This window comes from Molossus molossus, unplaced genomic scaffold, assembly GCF_014108415.1.
Source record: "Molossus molossus isolate mMolMol1 unplaced genomic scaffold, mMolMol1.p scaffold_m16_p_1, whole genome shotgun sequence".
Taxonomy (NCBI): domain Eukaryota; kingdom Metazoa; phylum Chordata; class Mammalia; order Chiroptera; family Molossidae; genus Molossus; species Molossus molossus.
Genome location: NW_023425344.1, coordinates 29,191,646 through 29,218,226, shown reverse-complemented (window position 1 = coordinate 29,218,226; position 26,581 = coordinate 29,191,646). Strand labels below are relative to the sequence as shown.

General features: G+C 42.4%; 1 protein-coding gene across 3 annotated transcripts in view; it reads right to left on the bottom strand.

Annotated features, from left to right (window-relative positions):
• Positions 1-2,524: 2,524 nt before the first annotated feature.
• RHOH (ras homolog family member H) overlaps positions 2,525-26,581 on the bottom strand; it is a 72,330-nt gene continuing 48,273 nt past the window's right edge. For all 3 annotated transcript variants that reach the window (XM_036265821.1, XM_036265832.1, XM_036265810.1), the window contains 2 exons: positions 4,485-4,600; positions 2,525-4,185 (listed from right to left, as the gene is read on the bottom strand). In XM_036265821.1, the coding sequence (XP_036121714.1) occupies positions 3,413-3,988 (576 nt within the window). In that variant the 5' untranslated portion in view covers positions 3,989-4,185; positions 4,485-4,600 and the 3' untranslated portion in view covers positions 2,525-3,412. The remainder of the gene's footprint in view (positions 4,186-4,484; positions 4,601-26,581) is intronic.

Here is a 26,581-nt window from a genome sequence, read left to right as displayed (position 1 = left end):
AGAGAGAAGAAAAAGATAATATTTTCCAAGCTTTTTAAAGCATCAAAACATGATGTGTTTCATCTCTGCCAATTCACATGTAATCAACCTGTGAAATTATACTTAAAAGCCAAGGGTTGGGTCGGGGACCTTTGCCGACAACGGTGCTCTGGGACTTACAGGGCCCTGTTCTCATTGCCAGAAAGAAGGAGAAAATGGGAGAACTATGTTCAGACTTGGAATAGTTCATTAAAAATAATTTTAAGCCCTGGCTGATTTGGCTCAGCAGTAGAGCGTCAGCCCACAGACCAAAGAGTCGCAGGTTCAGTTCCGGTCAAGAGCATGTACCTTGGTTGTGGTTTCGTCCCTGGCCCTGGTCAGGGTCATGCTGGAGGCAACCAATCGATGTGCCTCTCACATATCAATGTTTCTCTCTCTTCCTCTCCATCTCTTTCTCCCTCTCCTTCTCCCTCTCCCACTCTATCTGAAGATAAAATGGAAAAAAGTATCCTCACGTGAAGATTTTTTTAAAAATAATAATAATTTTAAAACACAGGCCACTTGACTGATGGGGGGAGGCCTACGGGCTACATGAGCTCGGATGTGGCAAAGCCATGCAGTCGGGCTGCTCTGGGAGGAAGTAGGGTGCAGTGGTTTTGAGCAGAGCTGTGGAGTCAGACAGACCTGCTCGAGAGTCCTGCGGCTGCCACTCACCTGCTGTATGGCCTGGACTTGTCACGTCCATGTGCTGAGCCTCAGTTTCCTTGTGCAAGATGGTGGTGCTCACTATAGCGTGGCCACCTACACACCACGTGGTGACAGATGCACACAGTGCTGAGCACACTGTGGGCACATGCGAAGTGCTCAGCAATCAGTAACCATCAGGGTGCTCACAACTCTTGTCACTCAGCCTAACTTCATCACACGAGATTCTGCTTCCCATTTAAATAGTCAGCAGAAAGTGAGAAAGAGGATGACTAACTCAACCTCTCAAATCAACTCTTTAGTGCAAACAAGAGCATAGTTCACAGTGCTGCTTGGAAGAGTTAAGAGTCAACGTATTCTAGTCTCACGGATGGTCGTGCAAGTTCTGAAGTGTAAGAAACGTGTGCCTGCGTCTAGGCAGGCAAACATGAGCATACGCTCACGTAGAGCATACATTGCACGGATTCCAACAAAAATGACCTATTTTCACTTCTTACCCTGCAAGGCTGGCGGGGGTCCGTTTCCTTCCTTTGCCTACTCTGCGACCCAGCAGCCCAGTTTCTGTCCTCTCTCCGATTCAACACAAGTTTGTTTAGCTACGGTTTCTTCCTTGTGCTGGCCCTGGGGACATCAGTCCCATCGGAGGGCCCATCACTGGGGAGGGTTTACACCTGGATTCCTGTTCTCAGGGATGAGGGTTCCCAGAGGGAACATGTAGGCGTGGCTCCTGCAGGAGGCAGAGGGCTCATGGTGTGTCTGTCCAGGCGACTACGCCCTCTCTGGCCTTCCCTTCTCCTCTAGAATGGAATCACCTCCTTTTCCCTCACTTTGAACCACTTCCCCATTTTCAGAGATACCGCCACCTCTCATCTCCCTTCAGCAAGAAAGAAAATCTCAGGGACAGACAATTTGAGTGAACAGAAATTCATTCCTGCTAATAAGTAGATGGTGCCCACCCTAAAGACTGGCCCTGAAGGAAAATCCGTATGAGCTATTTAATACTGCACGTTGACAGAAAGGACGAAGCTCAACAGGGCTGTGAAGGAAGGTGAGCTCCCATAGCCCCCCTGCCTGGCCCTTTAAACCCTCCAACACTCTGGCTGTGCAGTACGGAGAGCTGGATACACCGGCTCCCAAGGGAAGGGACACAGGTGACGTAGAGGCGAGGACAAGCCAAGGCACTGGAGGACTGGAGATGTCTGCGGGGAGGCAGACACATCAGCCCCAGGGAGCCTCAGGAACCTCGGCCCCAGAGACTAAGAGCCAGGTTCCAGCCCTTTCACTGGGTGTGGGTGAGAGAACAGTATGGGGCACACATTTGATTCCGACATCGATCATAGCTATAGAGACTTGACCACACAAGGAAACAGAAAAATCAGTCTGGTCTGTCAACAGAAATCTAATCATAGTCATGTATGCCAACTGCCTTACCATTTGAATGTAATGGCCATATTATACCATAACAATGATGTGCTTTAATAAATGTGGTTCAGAGTAGTTCAAGTTTTATTTGATTGGGCGAGTAAATGACGTAGTTGGTGCCAGCCTTCAAAATTTATATGGTCTGCTGTTCTCAACGTGAACAGATGACCAATACCATTGTTTTTAAGCTATAATATAGAATGGGGTTTGAGGGCGTCCCTGTTAATTCACTATTTTCCCTGATAACATTTTATTATCTGAAAAATTGCTATACAGTTTTCCTGTTTCCTGTGCTTAGAATTTAATTTTTTTTTTACTCAGGTGCTTCATATTCATAAAATAGTAAAAGCTATAAGTTCTACTTTTTTCTGCATAGGTACACACATATGTACATAAACACCTTATTTAATTACTCTGATTAGATCCTAAAATTAATAAGTTATGTTGTCATGCCCGCTCGGTTAAGAGCTCAAGTAACAAATTCAAGGAACATGAGATCTTTAAATTCTGTTCCAAGCTCTGCTGCTATCACTAGGGGCAATCTGATTCTCTACCCAAAGGTTTTCCTCTCATCTGTTTTGGTAAATGAAAAAGGAATACTTAGTGCATAACTGGAGTTCTTTGGCTGAAAGGTAGTATCGTAAATAAGAAATACTTTTTTATAAAATTACAGAAAAATAGACGGATAACTGTTTAAAATCATTAGGCAGTATTAAAGTAGCATGTTATTGAATGTGTTTTATATACAAACTGAACAACAGCTGGGTGGAAAGTCAATGGACGTTTTGAAACTCGATTACCTAGTAAAATCTAGTAGGCAAGTGGCTCCAACAAAATTCCTACTTCAGATGAAAATAACACCACAAACACACAGCAGAGTCCTGTAAGGTTGTTTCACTCCGACAGCAGTGTGTGTTTGTGAGTGTCTCAGACATGAAAACTATTATATACAAGAGTTCTACATTGTGTTATCATTTAAATAAAATGTGTCTTTAAATACAGAATTTTTTGGAAAACTCACTTCATTGTCCAAAATTATGAAGTCCATTTTATGTTTTTAATCGGAGATAGAAAATTCATGATAGCTTCCCCAGAGATCTCCTAGTTGGACTGGATGAGGAGTTCATTTGCAGAGTGTACTTAATAAAAATATCCCATGGCCAAGTCCCATCAGCAAACTAAATCCGAAAGGAAACAGTGCTAGGGATGTACCCCGACAGAGCATCAGTCCTTGCTGTTGGCCTGCTCTCCCTGTCCCCAGTAGTCTTGGGTAAGTACATGAGCGTTGGGTGAAGTCTCCTGGAGGTTAGAAGATCTTGCACTCATTAATGGAGAAGAGCTTCCTTCTGTTGCGTCTCCTGGCTTGGTTGACAGCAGTTCGGACCGCACATTCAAACACCTGCTGTACTCCGCGGTTGCTAAGGGCTGAGCACTCCAGGTAGCCCTTTGCTCTCACATCCTGGGCCAGTCTCTTCCCATCTATGGCACTGATGCAGGAGGCCCTGTGGGGCCCCATCTCCCGCTGGTCAGTCTGGGTGGCCACCACCAGCACGGGGGTACAGGGCAAGTTGCTCCTGATTTCACCAATCCACTTGTTCTTCAGGTTCAGGAAAGAGTTATGGTTGGCCACAGAGTAGCACATCAGCACCACATCCGCCTGCTGGTAGGACAGAGGACGAATGCTTTTGAAGGCATCGTTGCCAGCTGTGTCCCAGAGACCCAAGCTGATCTGCACACCATCCATGAAGACGTCCACGCCCGTGTTCTCATACACCGTGGGCTTGTAGGCCTCTGGGAAGGTCTCTGAGGTGAAGCGCACCAACAGGGAGGTTTTCCCCACAGCAGAGTCTCCCACCAAAACACACTTGATGGAACTCAACATCTTCCCAGCCTGGATCCCTCGTTACAAGTTCAGAATCCCTGGATGGTTGAAACAAATGCCATTCAACACAGGGAATAACAACCAGATGGGTGTGTGTTCTCAGGACCTCCAACAGCACTTTGCAGACTGCTACTTCTCTCCATCCATCCGAGAGAGACCTCAGTCTACTTTGAATGGCTCCACGCTCTGGTCTTCAACTAGAAAAGAAAGAGAAGAGGGAAAATTGAGGCTTTCTTTTTCCTTTTTCGATGGCTAAACACAGGGTCCTCACTGGCAAGCTGACTAAACACGGGGTCCACGCGAGTGTAGCCGTCCTGCCCACTGGTCTGACCCACTCCTCCCCAGCAAGGAAGGCTTGGATCTGATCCCCTCGCTCATGCACCCACAACTCCACCCAGTCAAGAAGCAGAAGCTGATTTTATCTCAAAAATCAGCCTAGTGATAAAAACACAAGCAACTGCTCTGATCATAACATGAAAAAGACCTCAATAGCAACCTGGTGTGTGAATGAGACGTTTTCAAACAGCTCTCTGGCTTCCGCTCCAAGAGGCAGGGCCGGCCGCTGACAGCGCTCGGTCGTCAGTTTCTGATGGATCTCAGCCACCCTGGGAACTGCAGGGAAGAGAAACATTGTGAACACTGATATTCCAAGCACTTCCTTTCATTTATTAGCTAACCAGCCAGTCCTTGGTTTATGTGGAAATTTGTATTGAAGTCAGATTTAAAAAATTACCAGAACTCTAAGAATTTGCTGTGTTTTTCCCTTGAGGTTTCCCAAAAAGTGGCCACTGATACAGCAGAAAGGGCACTGACCCTGGCATGTCTGTCTCTGAGATCAGATTCTATCACTTACACAGCAACATGGCTTTGAGCATGAGTTACTTGATCTCCAAGTCCTGTTTCGCCCATCTGCAAGATTATGATAAATTTAAGAACCGCGTCTCAGAGATGTGAGGATTAAATTATTTCTCTTTCAACGTTTTTGGATAGCTACCTATATATCAGGAACTCTGCTAGGCCCCAGGTTAAACAAAATAATGTGCTTAAAAGTCACCATATTCAGTGCCTGTGACTTACACAGGACTGCATAAATATGTCGGAATCTGAATTTCCTGAAAGGGTCAAGTAAATTCTCATTCACTGTAGGTGAGAGAGTTCCAGGCGATGAGATCAGCTATGGAGACAGTGTCCTGTTGGCCAAGACGCATCACGTCAAGGCCAGCCCAGCTTCCAAAGGAAAGTCTTTCAGATCAAAATCAGGTAAAGGTTATTAATACAATCTGGGCTTATAAACTCCCGCACTGTGATCTTCCTAACACGTCACACATAAAGCAATGTAAAGCTGGTCTAGAGGTCTGCTTCCATTTTTTTTTTTAATCCTCACCCGAGGACATTTTTTGTTCAGATAGAGTGGGAGGGAGGGAGGGGGGGGGGAGAGAGAGAGAGAGAGAGAGAGAGAGAAACATTGACGTGAAAGGGACATATTGCCACTGAGGTACATGCCCTTAGCAGGAACCGAACCCGGGTCTCTCTGGACCACAGGCCGACGCTCTAACTGCTGAGCTAAACCGGCCAGGGCGGTCTGCTTCCATTTTTAAAGATCACTCCTCTAAATCCTGACATTCACTTCCAAGGCATTTTTATCCTTATCAACCCATAGTCTCTGTTTATTTAATTAGATATAATAACCTTTGTAAATGAGCTAATCAAATAAACAATTTATATGATTTTCAAATATTCATTTTTTTAAACTCACAAGGGGTGGGTGTCTTAGCCAAGTTACTTAACCTCTTCAAGTCTTGTTTCTGGTGTGCTGTTGGTGTTTTGTTTTGTTTTGTTTTGTTTTTTATAAAAATGAGAACAAGAAAAGCACCTTTTGTGTCACTGTTGAAAGGATTCAGCATGTGGGGACTCTGGCTTGGCACAGAACCTGGCACGTGGGATCTGTAAAGAGCCATCCTGTTGCCTATTTCCACTGCTATTTATTTAAAATACCAATATTGAATGTCCATAGCATAGGGGTCAGGGTGTCAAAGGTTCAGGTAGATTCCATCTGAAAACTCATATTGGGTTACTCTTCATGGATGATGGTCCTGGACATCTCTTTGTCACCAGGCCTTTGAACAAGGTCTCCCTGGGGCTCCATCAGGTCTCAAACTTTAGATTCTTAAACTTACAGATGACTTAAGTATATGTATCTGGGGGACACACCCCGCCCCCCACCTTGTTACCACGGTCAAAGTTAAGACCTCTTAAGGCATTTTTAAGCTTTATTCTGACCCCAGTGTAGCAGGACCAGAACTAGGAAAAATGTACACATAATTTTTGGTTATTAAATAAAATCTTTCTAATAGATTGAATAGAAGGCAAATTTCCTGACTAAATATCTGCAAAAAGAAGTAGATGAGGCAAAATTGTTAAGAACACAGGCTCTAAGGTCAGGTAGATCTGGTTTGAACCTGGACTGCCCAAACTACTACCTGTATGACAACCTCAGAGAACTTTCTTTTTATTTTTGACGTGAAAAGGACACATGGAGTGGCTGCCACCCGCCTGCAACCCAAGTACGTGCCCTTAGCGGGAACCGAACCCAGGTCTCTCCGGACCGCAGGCCGACGCTCTAACCACTGAGCCAAACCAGCCAGGGCCCTCAGAGAACTTTCTTAACCCTGAAGCCTCAGGCTCCTCCTCTGTAAAATCAACATAATAATACCTCCACCGCTGGGTTGTTGAGAGTAGTAAGTGTGCTTAGAGGTATAAAACCCTTAGCACAGTGCACAATGTAAACATACTATATGTACATAGTCAACACATAGCAAACACAAAATAAGTAGTCCTTAATATTAATATCACTGTTAGATAATGACTAAATATAATGATAAACAGTTATCAACGATAAGCGGGGAATTTAGCAGCACTAAAGAGGATTTTTCCAGCAAAGGATACTCTGTGTATCTTATACCCAGTTATGACTACAAAAAAGGGGGGGGGGGGTCTTATAGCATTAAAACATATCGCTAACACGGACAGAGAAAGTCTGTTGCAGCTTCGCCATTTAGAGCGCTCCAGAGTCCCACTGGAGAAAAGTCGTGACCCTCCCTCCCAGCCTGTCCCGCTCAGAGGCGCCAAGTCAGCTCTTGGGCCACCATTTCCCAATCGGTAGAGTGGTTGAACGAGGTTAGCTTTCTCTGTGGTTCTATTAAAACTGAAGCCAAAGGAGAAACCTTTATTGCCTGCCACAGCGAATACAAGAACATAAACCTCTGCATTATTCCGTAGCAGTAAGGACGGAGATAGACTTTGATGACATGATAGCCTTCAGCAGATGGCTAAATAAGGAGCTGGGCGAGGGCGGGGAGGAGCTCGGCTCCAGGTTAGAGCAATACCCTATATAGACATGACAGATCGTCTTCAGATGGTGTGTCACCTGTGCCCAAGATGGAGCCACCATGGGTCACATCGTCCATGTGGAAGGTTAATGAGCTTGATTTCGGTGGAATTTCTCCTAAAGGGAGCGGTCCTCCCTAAAAGGGTTGCCAAGTGAGAAACAGAAGTGTGTTTTCAGTGATATTTCACAAGCGGCCCGATCATATGTCTCTCAATGCAGAAGAGTTAGAGCGAGTGACTTCAGAGAGCGCCACAAGTGACCCTTCAGGACTTAAAGCAGACTAGAACTTAAGAGCCTTTCATCCCAGCACCTCTCAGGTCTCCATAACTTGATTTCTCTATCCCTTCTCCTTTTTTTCACTGTTTTCACAGAAAGGATGCCTTCAACAGGCCCCTATGGTTCACACATAGAGAAACGACAGAAAGGAAGCTTCATCGTGCAAAGGCAGAGGTGTCGGGTGCTTCTACCGGCCACAGCAAAGGGACAAAGGCAGACGAAAGGAAGGGCTTAGGGTGAGCACCCTAGTCCATTTCATCTACTGGAGTACTGAGGGCTGTCAGCAGGAAATCCTCAGTTCTCATCCCAACCAACAGATAACCATCTTCACTATCACTCTTTCTTCAGACATACTCTGTGCTTCTCTATGTACCTGGAAAGACCTGCCCTTCACTCACCACCACCCCCGACCCCCAACTCTCACCTCTTCTTGAAAATCTTCTTTGATCACCGGACCCACTGGTAGACCAGGTGCTCTCTGTGTAGCCATACTAACCCCAGCTGCCTGTACCTCTAACATGGTCATCATCACACTGCTGAAATGGTGGTCCTCTTAGGTTTATCCCTCATCTGTGAAACTGGAATAAGATTGACCTTACCTTCCTCACAGGGCACTTATAAGGTTCAGGTGGAAATAATAACAATACAGCAATACTCTGTGCTTGGACTCTCACAAGACTTTGTACATTTGGAACCACTCTCTTGTTTGTCATGTAAGAAAGCCCCTTCAGAACCATAGAGCACAATATAAGACTTAGGTGAAATGATGACTATTACTAACTAATAATTATAGCAGGTTTTAGGTTATCTGGACTGTATAAGGTGGCTTACTTCAAAATGCTGATGGAACCCTCAGCTGTTTTCTTTTTCAAAAATATGAACCCATGGTTTGTCCCCATGTATAAAGCTATTTCAAAATAGTCCAAAGACCTAAATATAAGACCTGAAACAATAAATTACATAGACGTAATCATAGGTACTAAAGGTTCTCTAAGATCAATTACGGACATTAGTCTTAGAGAAGATTTTATAAATTAGACCCCAAAGACAAAGGAAGTAAAGGCAAAAATAAAAGAATGGATTACGTCAAACTAAAAAGCTTCTGCACAGAAGAAGAAACCACCAACAAAACAAAAAGGTAAGCAACTGAATGCAAGAAGATATTCACAAACACCAGCTCTGACTGGTTAGGGGTTACTATCCAAAATATGTAAAAAGCTCATACAGCTCAACACCAAACAAACAAAAATTCCAATTTTAAAAATGGGCAGAGGACCTGAACAGACACTTCTCCCAAGAAGATATACAAATGGCCAACAGATATATGAAAAGATGTTCAACTTCACTAGCCATTAGGGACATGCAAATCAAAACTACCCTGAGATACTACTTCACATCTGTTAGAATGGCTATTATCAACAAGACAAGTAGTAACAAGTGTTGGAGAGGTTGTGGAGGGGAAAAAAAACCGTCATTCATCGCTGGTGTAAATGTGAACTAGTACAGCCACTATGGAAAACACTATGGAGTTTCCTCAAAAAATTAAGAATAGAGTTACCACATGACCCACCAATCCCTCTCCTGGGTATCTACCCGAAAAATGTGAAAACATTAATTTGCAAAGATATATGTATCCTTATGTTCATTGCAACATTATTCACATGTGGCCAAGATATGGAAACAACAGAAGTGTCCTTCAATAGATGATTGGATAAAGAAGATGTACATTTATACAATGGACTACTACTCAACCACAAGAAAAGATGAAATACTGCCATTTGCGACAACATAGATGGACTGTGAGAATGTTCTGCTAAGCAAAATAAGTCAGTCAGAAAAAGCTAAGAATCATATGATTTCACTCATATGTGGAATATAAAACTGAAACTCATAGACACAGACAATAGTATGGTGGTCACCAGAGGGAAGGGGACTGGGAGGGTGAAGGGGGCCAAATATATGGTGATGGAAGATGATTTGACTTTGGGGGGTGGGCACATAATGCAATATACAGATCATGTATCATGGAAATGTACATTTGAAACCTATATAATCTTATTAACCAATGTCACCTCAATAAAAAAATAAATAAATAAAGTAAATGTTTTCCTTTAAATTTGATTCTCCTGATTTTAAATGAAAATAAAGAAATTGTGTGTGTGTGTGTGTGTGTGTGTGTGAACGCACGGCAGCCATTGGCCAGGGATGGCCCGTCAATTACAGAGAATACATCAAAATGCACGCTCCTCAAAAGAACTTCGGGCAAAGGACCTGCACTGGCAGCAGTCAATTCATTCATTAAGGAAATTGATTCTGCCATAAATCTAACACATTTAGATGATTAGGAAATCGTCATGCTCCTCAGTAACTCAGCTCCCACCCAGTGCCCTCCATCAGTGACCCCTACACGGTCCGGAAGGAACACCTCAGCCAGAGCAGGCCTCGCCCGGGGAGGGGGAACCCATGGAGAGCTCCCCATCTGGCAAGGGGGACTGGATGCTTTATTTTGTTTCTTTTTCTTGCCAGGAAAGAGAATCAATTCAAAAATTCTTATGCAACTTAATATTAAAAAAGAAAAGCATAACCATCTCTAAATTTTATCACTCCAAACACTCAGTTTTCATTCTCTAATAAATATACACTTGTATATATCTTCTAAATGTATTTTCAGATTTTGAAAAAATTTTATTTTCAACATAGTCTACACACTTGCCAGACTTTAGATAAATAGCTTTCCATTGTTCCAACAATTCATAATTGTACATCCATCCCCACTGCTAGCAGAGTCCTTGAGTCAGTTTAGCATTTCCTTATAATTAACAGCTGTGCCATTTTATACATATACCCATATATATGTGGCTTGTGTGTATGTAATTATACGTAGACACACACACATGTGTGTGTGTGTATATAAAAAGTTATTTTTATGTGGACAATTTTCTTGGGGAACATATTCACAAATGTGGCATTACTGGGCCAATGGGTCATTTTGTGACTTTTATTTACATTATTGAGCATGTTCCAGGGACTGTACCAAATTCTTTGTATATATTATTCATTAGTTGTTTTATTTGTGTGTGTGCGGTTTTTTTAACCATTTGTTGTGCAGGCACTGCACGAGATCCTGAGGCATAATGGTGAAGGAGATAGTTGCTGTCCTCCTGGAGATTACTGTTCCACAACTACAGCGACTTCAGGCTGTGACAGTCTTGCCTTCAGTCACACAGTGAGAAAATCGCAAAGGCAAAGTTAGCCCGAAACAGTCTGACTCCAGAGATGCAGCAGGTCCCATGTTACCCACACACTGTAATTCCCACAGCCCGATCCAGTGCATCCCCGGTAACGCTATGCTTCCTATGCAAACTTTCAAGACACTTTTTCAGCCGTCCCTTCCAACCAGGTCTTCATTGCTCCTACATATAAACCAGTTCTTTTTTTTTTTTTTTATCCTCACCGGAGGACATTTTTCCATTTTTTGTTCAGGTAGAGTGGGAGGGAGAGAGAGGAACAGAGAGAGAGAGAGAGAAACATCGATGTGAAAGGGACACATCGAGTGGCTGCCACCCGCACAACCGACCAGGGCCGGGGACAAACTGCAACCGAGATACGCGCCCTTAGTGGGAACCGAACCCGGGTCTCTCAGGACCGCAGGCCGATGCTCTAACCGCTGAGCCAAACCGGCCAGGGCTAAACCAGTTCTTGATATGTTACAAGAAGCATGCTATTTCTTGACCGGGAAGCTGGTTCCACAGTGTGTTCAGTGGGAGAATTCATCAAGCTGTAGACCCATGACATGTTTGCTTCTCTGTCTGTAGATCAAACGTCAGTAAAAGTGTGTGTATATATATATATATATATATATATTTGTATGTGTGTGAGGGGTACATGCCCCTAGCGGGAACCAAACCTGGGACTCTCTGGTCTGCAGGCCAATGCTCAACCACTGAGCCAAACTGGCCAGGGCTATAAAGTATTTTTAAAAATAAGGTTACTGCCTTTGCAGTGAACATCTTCTCAAGTATTATTTTATCTTGTTTCCTCTTGCAAAAATTAATTTAACTAATTCTCAACCCTACTTTAATTTCCTGTAGCATGTTTGTAATTGCTATAAATAATAATGAAGTTCCCCCTCACAATCACAAAAGCAAATTACTTCCAAATCAGTATATTTTTATACACAGATCATTCTCAGTTCTTTTTGTTCTAAAAGTCTGCTTGCAAGATGCTGGTTTACAACTTTTAATACATGTTCTCCAAAGTCAAAGATCTAAGCAATGTTGATATTCCTAAGCCTAAAGTCTATCTAGCCCCATCATATTTGAATTTAAATGGAACATCACCAAGCCCTGAGGCCTTTTATTATCTCTGTACCCTTGAAGCCTCTCTGAGCTGTGAGCCCTGCATCCCCCACCCCCAGGCCAAGCAGGGACTGTGACACCCTTCCCCTCCCCTGTTCCAGCCATCGTGCCCTGCCTGGTCCCTTCCACTCCCAAGAGCACAATAGTTGATTATCACCAAAGGTCTAGAGGTTTTAGCTTGTCCAATACAGAGTCAAAAACAAGGACAGCCAGTCAGTCAATTGCTCAGGACCATTAAGAGACACCAGAACCTATCTCAAAACTAAAGTGATGGGAGAATGTAGTTCCCATAACTTCTCTCAAAGTAACAGAAGGAAGATTCTGAAAAACTGGAATCAAGGGTACAGCCCCCACCGAGCACGCTGAAAAAGAAGTCACATCAGAGTCTCTGAACTTCTACGGAATGTGAATGCCATTTACCAAGGGACTCATATTTTCTCCGTAAGCGATGCATGTTGGGGCCCAAGCTGAACTGTTTGAGGAGAGAGAGCAAGCAGCAGATACATGCGTATCAAACCGTCATATGTAATGATGCTATCAACTTTCAAGCAAGGTTGCCAAACTATGGCTCACCCGTGGGCCAAACATGTCATCTGTTTCTGTGTGGCCAGCCCATGAATTAAAAATGGTCTTTACGCCCTGGCCAGTTTGGCTCAGCGGTTAGAGCGTTGGCCTGCGGTCCGGAGAGACCCGGGTTCGGTTCCCGCTAAGGGCATGTACTTCGGTTGCAGTTTGTCCCCGGCCCTGGTTGGTCGTGCGGGTGGCAGCCACTCGATGTGTCCCTTCACGTCGATGTTTCTCTCTCTTTCCCTTCCTCTCTCTCCCTCCCACTCTATCTGTACAGAAAATGGAAGAATATCCTCGGGTGAGGATTAAAAAAAAAAAAAAAAATGGTCTTTACTTTTTAAGTGGTTAAAAATAATCAAAAGAACAATATTTTGTGATGTGAGCATTATATGAAATTCAAATTTCAGTGTCCATAAAATAGCATTTATTGGAACACAGCCATGCTCTTCCATTTATGTACTGTCTATGGCTACTCTCATTACAACTCAAAGCTGCAACAGAGACTTTATGACCCACAAAGCCTAAAATATGTACTATCTGGCCCTTTACATAAAGAGTTTGACAAACTCTGCTATATAGAGAGAGGCAATTCAGAGTCTGAAGGAAAACACAGACTCTGGGGTCAGGCAGTTGGGTTTGGCTCCAATATCTGTGACTTACTGTGAGACCTTGGGTAAATTGCTTAACCTCTCTGACATCTGTCCTTTGTCAGTAGAGGAGGTAACATGGCGATTAAGAGAATGGACTCTGGAACTATACTGCCCCCCAGCTCCACTAACTACTGGCTGTGTGATCTCATGAAAGTTACGAAATCTTAGCTTTTTCATCTGTGAACAGGGAATAATGATAGTACCTATGGTACAGGTTTGTTGTACAGGATTAAATGGGTTAGTGTATGTAAAGCACATGGAATGAAGCCTGGCACAGACTGAGTGCCACTGAAGTATTTACCCTGAAGGGCTGTGTTAGAATTAGTGTATGTCCAACCGGTGCCCGGAACAAAACAGGCACTCTCAAACAGTGACTGCTGTGACGGTGTTGTTATGAACCAGTATTACAAAACCCAAAGAGAGAGCAGTGAACTCTCCCGGTGGAGAAAGGAATGGTGATTAGGGAACCCTGTGTTGAAAGGTGTAAAGGAGGCTCTTGGTTGCTTTGACATTACCTGCACTCTTTTTTTTTTTTTTTTATCCTCACCCGAGGATATTTTTCCATTTTTTGTACAGATAGAGTGGGAGGGAGAGAGAGACAGAAACATCGATGTGAAGGGACACATGGAGTTGTTGCCACCCGCACGACCAACCAGGGCCAGGGCCGGGGACAAACTGCAACCGAAGTACATGCCCTTAGCGGGAACCGAACCCGGGTCTCTCGGGACCGCAGGCCGACGCTCTAACCGCTGAGCCAAACCGGCCAGGGCGACATTACCTGCACTCTTAACTTCCTAACCGGTATAATCACCTCCACTAACGTCTCTTGGTCTTCTTTGCCCCAATTCTGCCGAATTAGCTCTTTGCAAAAGAGCAAAAAAGTCATAGTGAAAATAACTTAAAAGAAAAGAAACTCAAGAGTGAAAATGCATTACACACACAAAACCAGATCACAAATCAAAGTAACTCTGAGTGAGAAAGACCCTCTTGCCCTGCAGGTCTTTTTTGTCTGACAAGGTGAGGGGGCTGTGGGGGCTTCTGCTTTAGGATTTTATGTTTTCTCTTTAAAGTAGATCCGTCTGATCTTTACTCACTGTGAAAATATGAAATCTGTCTGATGTCTGAGTGGACCTTCACTACAACCCAGAGTTTCCTCACCCCCCACCCCCATGCCAGAACCACTACCTCTATGATCATTCAATACAGACATTCAAGCCATCAGTGGGGAACAGCATCCCCCTCTCATTTGCTGATCTAATCAGACTGAAGATGTCCTCCCCACACTGGCTAATGACTCTCCTCATTTTCTCTAGACTATTTCTATACACTCTTTTTTCCTGATTATTAATAATACATATAGATTATAGAACATTTCTTTTTTTTTTTTTTAATTCTTTTTTTTTTTATCCTCACCCGAGGACATTTTCCATTTTTTGTTCAGATAGAGTGGGAGGGAGAGAGAGAGAGAGAGAAACATCGATGTGAAAGGGACACATCGAGTGGTTGCCACCCACATGACCCAACCAGGGCCGGGGACAAACTGCAACCGAGGTACGTGCCCTTCGCGGGAACCGAACCCGGGCCTCTCTGGACCGCAGGCTGACCCTCTAACCGCTGAGCCAAACCGGCCAGGGCGAACATTTCTTTTTTATTTTTATTTTTTTTATCCTCATCCAAGGACATTTTAGGCCATTTTTGCATGTATCTTCAGATAGAGTGAGAGGGAGAGAGGGAGGAAAAGAGAGAGAGAAACATTGACATGAGAGAGACACATTGAATGGCTGCCACCCACATGACCCCAACCAGGTTGGGGTCAGGGAAAAACTGCGACCGAGGTACATGCCCATAGCGGGAACCAAACCTGGGACTCTCTGGTCCACGGGCCAATGCTCTAACCACTGAGCAAAACTGGCCAGGGCTATAGAACATTTCAAAAACACTGAACTATTGAAAGGACCTAAAGGAAAAAACCAACTACTACCTAGAACCAAAAGTTGTAAGATATTAGTGTACCTTTTCCTGTTTCTTTTTTCAGTGTGTCATTTTTTTCAGAACTAATACCACACTTTATATATACATTGGCATCTTGCTTTTTTATTTAACATTTACATAATTAATATTTTCTATATTATTAAGGTTCTTCAAATAGAATTTTAATGACTATATAATATTGTTTTATGTGAATGTAGCATTATTTATTTAACCAATTGCCTATTGTTGGGCATTTTAATTGTTTCTAATTTTTACCATATTAGCATGGAGTGAATATTTAAAAAATAAATTTGTATAAGTATAAATTATTTCTTTAGTACTAGATATGAGTGCAACTACTGGAACCAAAGAGATGAAAACGTTGGATCAAGTTATATTCCATAAGCTGTGTACACGAGTATTCATTTGCTCATACTACCAACTACCAATGGGTATAATATTTGCCAATTTGATTTGTTTTCACTCGCATCTCATTTATGACTAGTGAAAATTAAAATTCATGTTTTCATTGACCACTTACATTTTTTCTTTTGTAAGTCATCTATTCTACCTACTCTTCTAGCAAGGTAATCATTATTTTAAAATAATTTTTAAAAATGTTTTTAAAGATTAAGGCTATCAATCTTTTTTTTGTTAAATAAATATGTTGCAACTTTTTATATATGTATTTTATATTCTGGGCATTCCCCTAATTCCTGGCACTCCCCCATCATTGATAACCCCTAAATAGAATATAAAATAGTATGTCCCCTGATGTGGAAAGAAACAGCATGATTAGATGCCTGAAAGGTCACCTCGTTCAACCCACTCATTTCCCCCACAAGGAAGAAGTGGGTTAGCTACTGGGGGCTGACTTGAGATCCAGAGACTGGATTGGCTGAGTCAGCACTTTTTCCATTTACACAGGATTTTTTCAAATACTGTGTATGACATCTACACTTTACAGCCCATACTCAATTTCCTTAATAATTTAAATACAAAGCACATAGAGATAACTTAGATTCTTCAAATTGGTGACTTTTTACTCAAAAGATAGCTCCCAGTTTTTATATAAAAATACTTTCCAAACAGATGTTCCCTTTCTGGTGAACTTCCTTTGAGAGATAAATCACATCTCTTAAGGGGCAATCATTAGGCCTTCTAACATTCTCTAGAATTAAGATAAACCCTAATTTACAAATCACACAAGCTGTAAAAGTCAAGGTATTTTGTTCTGGGTATTTAGCCCAGAGCCCTGAATAGAGTGTGATGATTTGGTTTCAGGTTCAACGCCTAAAATTGCCAATATTCCATCATTTGTGAAGAGCCCAGGTTGTGGTGTCAGGGTCTCAGTTAGATTCTCATCTTCATCACTGATTAGCAATATAACTTTGAGCAAGTCACATAACCAGAACTACAAAATGTGAATAATGACACATCGTTTGTAGGATTTTTAAAGCAATTAAAAAGGAGCTATCTCCCCTGCCTGGCGGAATGCCAAGCCTTAGTAGATAAGGATAAAAATAAACACTAACATGGAACTTACCATTGGTCAGGCACTGTTTGCAGTTGTTCATGAAAGCTCATTAATCATTACAACAGTACTATGGGGTCAATATCATTGTTTCCTCATTTTACAGCTAGGAAACTAAGGTACAGAATTACAGTAACTTGCCTACAATGACAGCTAGTGAGGAGAGTTACTGGGGTTTGGACCCCAGCAATCAGGCCTCCAAGCCCATTCGCAATGCCATCTCTACCTCTCTTCCCACTAGCTCTCATTTTGAGGAAGCCTACCTACCATTGCAACCTTGATGAAACTAAGCAATCTGCTGTGATCTGAATGTTTGCATGTCCCTGGAATTCATATGATAAAACATAACCCCAAGGGGCCTTTTGGAGGTGACTAAGTCAGTGTGGAGCCCTCATAAGTAAAGTTAGTGCCCTTATAAAAGAGACCCCAGAGATTTCCTAGCACCTTACACCATATGAGGACATAGTGAAAATGCACCAGCTAGGACTCTGGGATTGAGTCCTCACTAGTCATCAGATTTGCACGGACCACAATCCTGTATTTCCTAGCCTCTAGAACTGTGAGAAATTCATTTCTGTTGCTCATAAACCACCCAGTCTATGACATTTTGTTATAGAAGCCCAAGCAGACTAAGACACGATCCTAAAATAAAGGCTGGAACTGGAGAGACATTTTTCAGCTGGTGGGTGATTTCTTTTTTCCTCCAGGCCTGGTTTCTAACAACAATGAAAGATAGTGGCTCCCTTAAACAGATATCCTCACACATCATTGGTCAATGTCAAAGGTGCATTGACATTTGCAATTTAACCGAATCCAACTGCACACTTAGTATATTTGTCACCCAGAGTCAAATTTCCATTTTAAAAGTATTTTTCAAATGCAGTGAAATACTTCATGAATGAACTAAAACTTGTATTTATCAATCAAAATATTACACTTTGCAGTTTGCACTCTGTTTTACTGTTTTCAATTTAAACACAGAACTCCAAAAGGTCACATAGAGAAACAGAATTGAAGTAAATCAAGTTCTGTTTCATAGTCTCCATAACCATTGTGCTGTCTGTTTCTAATCTACTATTTAAACTCAGGAGTATGTATGTAGTGCCACAGGCGTGGGAACTGCAATCTGCCCTCAAAGTCACCACTAAGAATTTACTCTGACTTTATTACTGCCAGCACATGGCAATAGTAAAAAGCAGACCCATGTTGGTCTTATTGTTGATTTTAAATTCTCAACAGATAATGTATTCCCTTATTGCCTGTACCTGAGTGGACCCCTTCTACCATCCTGCCCTTGGTATCCCTTTTCCAGTAGCTATTAAAATTTTCAAAGCATATACCTTTTTTAAAATTTTTTATCCTCACCCTAGGACATTTTTGCATTTATCTTCAGATAGAGTGGGGAGGAGAGAGAGAGAAACATCAACATGAGAGAGATACATTGACTGGTTGCCACCCTCACAACCCCAACCGGGCCTGGGGATGAACCACAACCAAGGTACGTGCCCTTAGCAGGAACCAAACCCAGGACTCTCTAGTCCATAGGCCGATGCTCTAACCGCTGAGCCAAACCAGCTAGGGCAAAGCATATGCCTTTTAACCCAGAAATTCCTGTTCTTTAAACACACTGTCCTGTCGTATATACACAAGTAGTCAAGACCTATGTGCAAGAATTTTCATTGCTGTATCATTTATAACAGCAAAAAAAAGAACTGGGGATAACTGAAAAGTCCATCGAGAGGCAGTGGTTAAATCAACCCTGCCATATCCATCGGTAGAGTCCAATACAGCATTCAAAAGAAAGGAGTCTGCCTATATGTACTGAGCAAGAAGGGTAACCATGACATTATTAGCAACTGAATAAAAGGAAGCAGTTGAACAATTTGATAAAGGATCCATTTGTATGGAAAAATAAATAGACAATCCTGGTCTGGTGCCCTTGAATGCCCAGAATGCCCAGAATGGCCGGAATGGCCAGAAGGATGTTGGTTCAAGCAGGACAAAGTGTCTGCATGATGGTGGGAAAATCCAAGCTCGCTGTAGATTCTCAGCTCATCTTATGCATGTCCTTTTATCGATAAAACCATACTAGAGGGCAGCAGTTACTCCTTAAATTGTCTAAGGAAGAAAAAGAACAAAGAGGAATAATCTACGAACACAAGTGGGTATAGCCTTTCTTAAGTTTTTTAAATGCCCTTTTGGAATATAGATTAATGTGCTTTCTATATTGATTGTATTGCAGATATAACACACAGCAGAGAAATTAAATGTCTCCCTAGATGCTCAACTTCTGATCAAGGACTTATAACAACCGGGAGAAACAAGTTTGTCACAACCTGAGACAACCAGGATACTTCAGAGCAGAATCCATTTTTTGTTTGTTTGTTTGTTTTACTGTTTAATTCATTGCTTATGCATAATATTCTATTAACATTAAGTTCCAAATCCCATAGAATTCTGAGAAAAAATGTCAGGATATCTGCCTAATTTAATTGGCTTTAAACTAGACCTGCTTTTTTTTTTGTAATTGATTTTTTAGAGAGAGCAACAGAAATATCAATGTGAAAGAGATACATGCATCGGCTGCCTCCTGCACACCCCCTACTGGGGAGCGAGCCCAAAACCCAGGCATGTGCCCTGACCATGAATCGAACCAGGACCTCTCAGTCCATGGGACTATCCACTAAGCCACAGCAGCCGGGCTCAAAGAGACTAATGGGAACAGAAGATTTTAAAAAGTTGATATAGCTTAGACTAAGCCTAGAGGTTTAAACAATTTTTTTTTTTTTTTTACTTAATTAATAATGTCTCTGACCCTCACTTTTTTCTCTCTCCAGGAGAAGAAATGACTCCCCGGGGGAGGGAGTGTGCCGGCCATGCAAAGGCAGAGGCATGGCTGCACTTCATCATAGTAAGGTCCCATGTCGCGGGGACCTTAGAGAATAAAATCCTAAATTAGAGAGAAAAGAAGCAACATTCTGCATACAAATAACCTCATGCTCAGTTTCATCCCACAAAAAAAAAAAGAAAATGTAAATGGACAAGTGCTATAAAACATGGCGCATGCAAAATGCCGAGGACAGCGCGCTCTGTCTCTGAGAGCGGGAGGGAGGGAGGGGTGACGTTTGAAACGGGCCTTGGAGGAGGAAAGGAAATGGGAGTGGTGGGCCAAGTTCAGACAGAGGAAGTGGCTGGTGCCAGGTGTGCACATGGGAAAGGTCTGTGTATTTGGATGGTAGAGAGTTGGCTTGTGTTTCTCAAGCACAGGTGGGAGATGACCTTAGAAAAGGGACACTGGGGCCAATTTTCAAGAGCCTTTTACAACCTATAAAATAACCTCCATCCAGCCCTCTTCTCATTACCTTTCCTCCCTCCTGATCCCACTTCACCTAACCATCGCTGCAGTCTCTCCAGACTACGTAACATCCCCCAACTCCCCCTGTCTTTCCTGAAGCAACAGCCTTAAGCGCGCTGCTCTCATCTCCTGAAATAGGACCTTCCCTGCTCCGACTCTGCCTGGTAAAGTTCTCTGTGTCCCGGAGTCCGGCTCCAGTGCCACCTCCTCCAGGAACTAACTCCCAGTGTGTGTTATTTTTCTCCCTTATTTGAGCTCACATGTGATCTTTAATTGTTTTTAATGTTTACTTTGTTGACTAGTTAATACATGCCTACAGTAAAATTCAAAGAATACAGAAGTGAAAGATATGTCTCCTTCCTATGCCTGCTGCCCTCCAGGGCCCCAGGCATTTTCTCAGAGGCAACCATTGCCTTAGGTTTCCTATGCATTTTCCCAAAGCTATTAATTATGACATGTATTCACAGGCATCCACATATGGATGCATATGTGTAATTATCATACACACACTTTGATATATATGTCTGTGTGTATGTGTATATGTATATATACACATATATAGTTTATATATACACACACATATATATACACATATGAAATATATATATATACACACATATATATAAATTGCACCATACTATACTACATTCACGGAACGTTTTTCTTAGCTGCAGATTTTGTGTTGCCTGATTCTAACTTCCTTTAGTATAGGACTCAGCAATTCCTCCTCTGTAATAGAGAAATTTTATAAATATAAAACTAAATATGAATGGAAAGTCAATATTTATGTAGAGGCAGCCTGCAGGGACAGAGCCTTGGACTGAGACTCAGGTTCAAGTGCTAGCTCTATCATTAACTATGTGACTTTGCTCATGCCATTTAATCTCTCCATACTTCAGCTTCTTCATCTGTAAAATTGGGTATTGGATTCGATTAGCTCTGAGGGCTCCTCTGGTGCTAATATTCCATGTTTCTATGAAAGCAGTGGTATCACAAGCCTCTTTGAGAGCAGATGTGAACAGAGAAGTGTGAGGGGGCAGACAGCTCCAAGTTCCTGCCATGAGTGACCTTCCCAACTCCCAGGCTTTTCCTCTTGCCTTGCTTGTCCTTCTGTCTCTACCCCTCACCTTGGCCCAGGGGCATGTGTACTAAAAAGCCCTCAGCATGGGCTCATCAGCCAAGCCAAGTACAAGGGGCCCCCCAGCAGGTGTCTGATTTCAAGACTGTTCAATAGCAACCATCTTAGATTTATATGAGATAGAAACAGAATGTGGACCTCTTTACCTGGGAACATGTCCCAGTCCAAATTAGACTGCACTGGTATAATTTGTGACACAGAGAACTGAATGCCTTGGAGAGTTTTCAGAGACTGAATGGAGAAAACACCAACCCATTTACAGACCTGGGCAGCAGAACAACTAGATGGTCGAGGTGATTGAAGGGCACAAAGGTCATCATCATTTAAACCCCACAAAATCCCTGTTATCCAAGGCATCCTCATGGCTTTCCTGGACAAAAAGGCAACCACTGACCACATCACTCATTTGCCTCCCAAATGCCCATACCACAGACAGAACTTCTCAGCCTGGTAAAAGCATTCCCTGCAACCTTTAAACAGCTGAGAAAACATCACTGACCAGATATCCATAGAGGAGCAACTAGTACAGGTCCTAGCACAGAGGGCTGCGGAATAACCATCTGCCCTTGGCAGGGTGACTTGCAGTTCTTACTAGAGTAGCCACCACTCCTACCTGGAGTTTAATGTTCATCCTTTATGCCAACTCTTGTGCCTCCCTCTATACAGATATTATCAACATGTTTGAAACCAGGAGGCACAATCTTAAATTTGTTTCTAGCAGCAGAAACTTTCAGAAAACATGCAGAATTGACTTGCCATCTATTCATTTTTGCCTTAATTTGTCTCCACTTTTTAAATGCAAGACAACTTGCCACACAGGATAACTTTTCAAAGGAGAACAGAACCACACACCTTCTTTATCATTGAATTCCTTATTGTCTTAGAAAAATATTTAATAATGTGGAAAAATTACATGACAACAAAGTCTCATGAAAAAAAGAGCAAGTTCAAAACAGTATAAGCTACATGATCTTGATTTTCAATAAAAATAGAGTAAGGAGTAAGGAACTATACCAAGATGTTGACAATGTTTTTACTGGTACAATCACACACTTTTTTTTTCCTCCTTTTTTGGTGCTTATGTGTATTTTCCAAATTTCCTTCATACACACATGCAGCTTTTATAACAAAAGAAAAAGTTGTAAATAACTCATTATTCGTTGTAAAACGAAATATATAAATATGTTCTGCAGTTCCCTCATGGGTAGAAGTAGTATTTGCTGGTATCACTAAATAGTCACTCTCAAAAAAGTGTGGCAAGGGGGGGAAAGGAGGGACATCTGTAATTTTTAAAGCATATTAATAAATTATTTTTTATAAAAAGAATAATCTAAACACTAATGAGGAAAAAACAATAACAACAGTGTGGCACAGGAGGCCTGACTCCTGGGTCAGGCTCGACCCCTGGCTAATGAAATGACCCTGAACAAGTCCAGGACTTCCCTCCTGCCACATCTGTCAGGTGAGCAGGTCTCACTGGATCCATAAGTCCCTCTCTTTCTCAGTCTGGTATTCCTCACAGCAGGGCTCTTTCAGACACCACTCAAGTAAAAAAATAAATACATAAAAATTTTAAAATAAAAAAATTTGAATATTTCAGTGATTTGGCTTGTGCTCAGAGCACCCTGCTCAGCATTCTAGAAAAATTCCGGGGGGAACTAAGATCCTAATCTAAGAGATTTCTCGTGTAATAGAGATGTGTGTCACTGTTAGGAGATATGGGAACTTCTTTCTTTTGTCATTGAGTACCAGAATGGTCAACAACATGCTTTAACCTCAGGTTCAACGGGTTCACTGTCTCCTTATGGCCTTGTGAATGAGTCAGAATACAGGAAGTCCATTAGCCAAGATTCTCTCCCCACTAACAGTGACTGAACAAACACTGTAAAAGTACGATTCTCAGACTTGTTTGTTTTCTGTTTCCATGCATGACCAACCCTCTTCTTTCTGATTAATACTTCTTCATGCAAATTCAACTTCTCAGGAGATAACTCTCTAGTCATCTTCATGTACTAGGCTACCCTAGTTGTGCCTTAGTGGTACATGCCCACTTGAAATTACTTTTAAAATACAATAGTAAGACTCCAAAAGAAACCACCATGGACATCAGCATTAGCCAACCTTCTTAAATCCATAATTTCAAAGTGAACTGAAATGCACCACAAAGTCATCCCTTAACCTCATTCCATCTTCCTCTAACCACTTGCACATTCTGCCCATATCTTGTAACACTCACAGATGCCAAGCAGTCATCCATCAGAAAGCTTCCTTCGGCTTTCTCATCCCCAAAGTGCTTCCCTAGTAAGATTGCATTTGAAAACCTCCCAGTGAACTCTTCAGGGCTCCATTTCCCATGAGGCTCTATTAGCCTGGCCCAAGGCGTGTGTGTGTGTGTGTGTGTGTGTGTGTGTGTGTGTAATCAAGCACTAGAAAAGTGAGACCCACACTTGCTATTTTTCTAAAATAAGGTCCCAGAAAACTTCACTGTCACAGAGTCAACTATTAGTGGGTACACTATGCCCCCTCCTTTTTCATCACTGGACACATATGAGATAAAGGGCTTCCTTGTTCTATCACATGAAACTCTGTTACCTTGTCTTCTTCCTGCAATGATATTCTCCTGGCTGAATTCCAGTGTCTTCTCAAGAATGAGTCATCATCACTGATACTTGTGAGTAGAACTGAGTGTTCTGGGATCCTCAGTTTGAGGAAGAACTGTAGTTCAAAAGTATCTAATAAGGTCCCCACAGCACAATTCTTGATCTGGGATAATCAAGAGACCCAGCTCGGAGAAACTCTTCCCACAGGGAGATGGCAAAGGACGCAGCTCCCTGATCCAGCAGCAGCAGCAGCTGCCATCCCTGCTAAGGCTCCCTGCAAGAAAGTCTGACCCTCAGCGTTTCCAGCCAGACGGCACAGCAGGCACCCAGCACGCCCCCTTCAGGGGACAGCCTTACTAGAGAGTACCGGCCCACCTGGGCTGATAGTAAGGGTGATGGGAAGCCCGGTCCCTACTGAACATCCCTCCCACCATCGGAACAGTGCTTTCTCTAGAGGCTTAGGGCAAAGCCCTTTTTACCATTTCCACATTTACATGAATGTGCTTCCAGCCTCTTCCTTTCCTCAAAGCCGGTTTTGATTGAGGGGGAGGAGATTTCACAAAAAGTAAAAACTGTTTACAAAGAAAGGTGAAACATGGGAAGATATGATCTCTTGGGCATTAATCCCACTCTCTGGGCCATTCCTATCTAAGTCTGGGCCCCTCCTAAATTAGAATAGCTGCCGTGGCCTACCAGTTTCCTGTTTGTCTGTGGATTGATCGTCTGAAGAGTCATTGGTCTAAATTCTCAACAATATCATCCACGTGTTCATTTCTCCAACATGTACTGTACTCATGTGTTGGACATCATACTAGATGTTGCCCAGGGGACAAAGTAAGCTGAGGAATTCTAGTCCATCCCAAAGTTAAGTGTCCAATAAGGATCACCTTTGTTTATAACACTGATCATGACCCCCGTGTTAAGGAAGCATTTGGTGTTCATCTAGTACCCACCCCACAGTGCTGTGACGTGCCATTAGCCCTCGGAAATAGCATTATTCACAACTTACAGATAAAGTGATCGAGGTCCAGGGGGGTGAAGTTGTTGACCCCCAAATTGGATTATCATCAAAATTACCCTGAGAGGTTGTTTAAAATGTTTTCCTGGGCCCCTCATGGGGACATTCTCTTTCAGTAGGTCTGGGAAGAACAAAATGAACTATTTTTACAGCACTGGGATGACTCAGAAGCACAGTCAAATTTGAGAAACAATGTTATACAAGTAAGCATAGCTTTCTCAAACACCTTTTCATTTGACCTTCACAATCTGGGAAGTAAGGATTATTATACATATTACTATCCTCATTTTACATGTGAAGCAGCTTCAGCACACACACACACACACACACACACACACACACACACACACAATCAGCTCAAAAAACAAAACAAAATCTCTTTCCCCACTGTCTTTTTTTTTTTTTTAATCCTCACCCGAGGACACTTCTCCATTTTTTGTTCAGGTAGAGTGGGAGGGAGAGAGAGGAACAGAGAGAGAGAGAGAAACATCGACGTGAAAGGGACACATCGAGGGGCTGCCACCCGCACAACCGACCAGGGCTGGGGACAAACTGCAACCGAGGCACGCGCCCTTAGCGGGAACTGAACCCGGGTCTCTCAGGACCGCAGGCCGACGCTCTAACCGCTGAGCCAAACCGGCCAGGGCTCTTTCCCCACTGTCTTTTTCATCTAGTATGAACAAAGCAATAGAACTACCATAATTGATTAGCTCATAAACAATAATTTATGACATGGCTATTTTCCAAACTTCTTTTGGTCTTTGTACCACCAATATGAGAGCAATCAAACGCCTCGCTATGAACCTAATAAAACCTCCCCAAAGGTATCAACCAATGTCTTTCTTCATCACTTCATTTTTGCCATTAAAAATAACATTAAAGCTACTTAAGAGACATAACAACCATATAATGGATGGACTTTAGATACTGAATTCAATTATAAAAATATATTTTTAAGACATTCAGGGAAATATGATTATGGATTGGATATTAAAAGACTCCAAAGGATTTTTGCCCATTTTATTAGGTGGGATAATGGCAGCACAGCAGTGTGAGAAAATAGGCTTGATTTTAGAGACGTATAAGGGTAAAGTGACATGATGTCTGGAATTTACTTGAAACCATTTCGCAAAGGAATAAAAACAGATGAAACACATGGAAATATCTTGACAATTGCTAAATTGGAGCGATGGGCAAATGGGGACTTAGAGATGTATTCAAAATTTTTACTATAAAACAACTTTTTAAAAAATCAACAACCTTACTTCCCCAAAGTGCCATTTTCCCCTAGTAAAGGCACGTTCTCAATGCTTGTAAAAACAACTTGCCATAATTACCTATCAGATATCCCCCGGACATCTGCTTTTCTTTCTCATTTGTTCTTCAAATAGGTGTGTGTTTTTTTAAACTAATGGCAATGGAATATATTTATAATGAAAAATATTTGTTTACCTGAAATTCAAAATCTAACCGGCGTTCTTTGTTTTGGCTTTTTGCCAGATCGGCAATCCTAGCCGAGGAGGGGGAAGCCCTAGGCAGGAGTCAGGGTATCTGGGTTTGGTTTCATCTCTGCCACTGGCCGTGGAGCCAGAAGCCAGCTACTCACCTTTCCTGGGCGTGCCTTTCATCATTCATAAAACAAGAGTATTTCATTCCAGCTCAAAATGCTATGAAGTGTGGATACTACTCTTATTCTAACTCCACAGACAGAGATACCTTTTAAACAGCATGCCTAAGT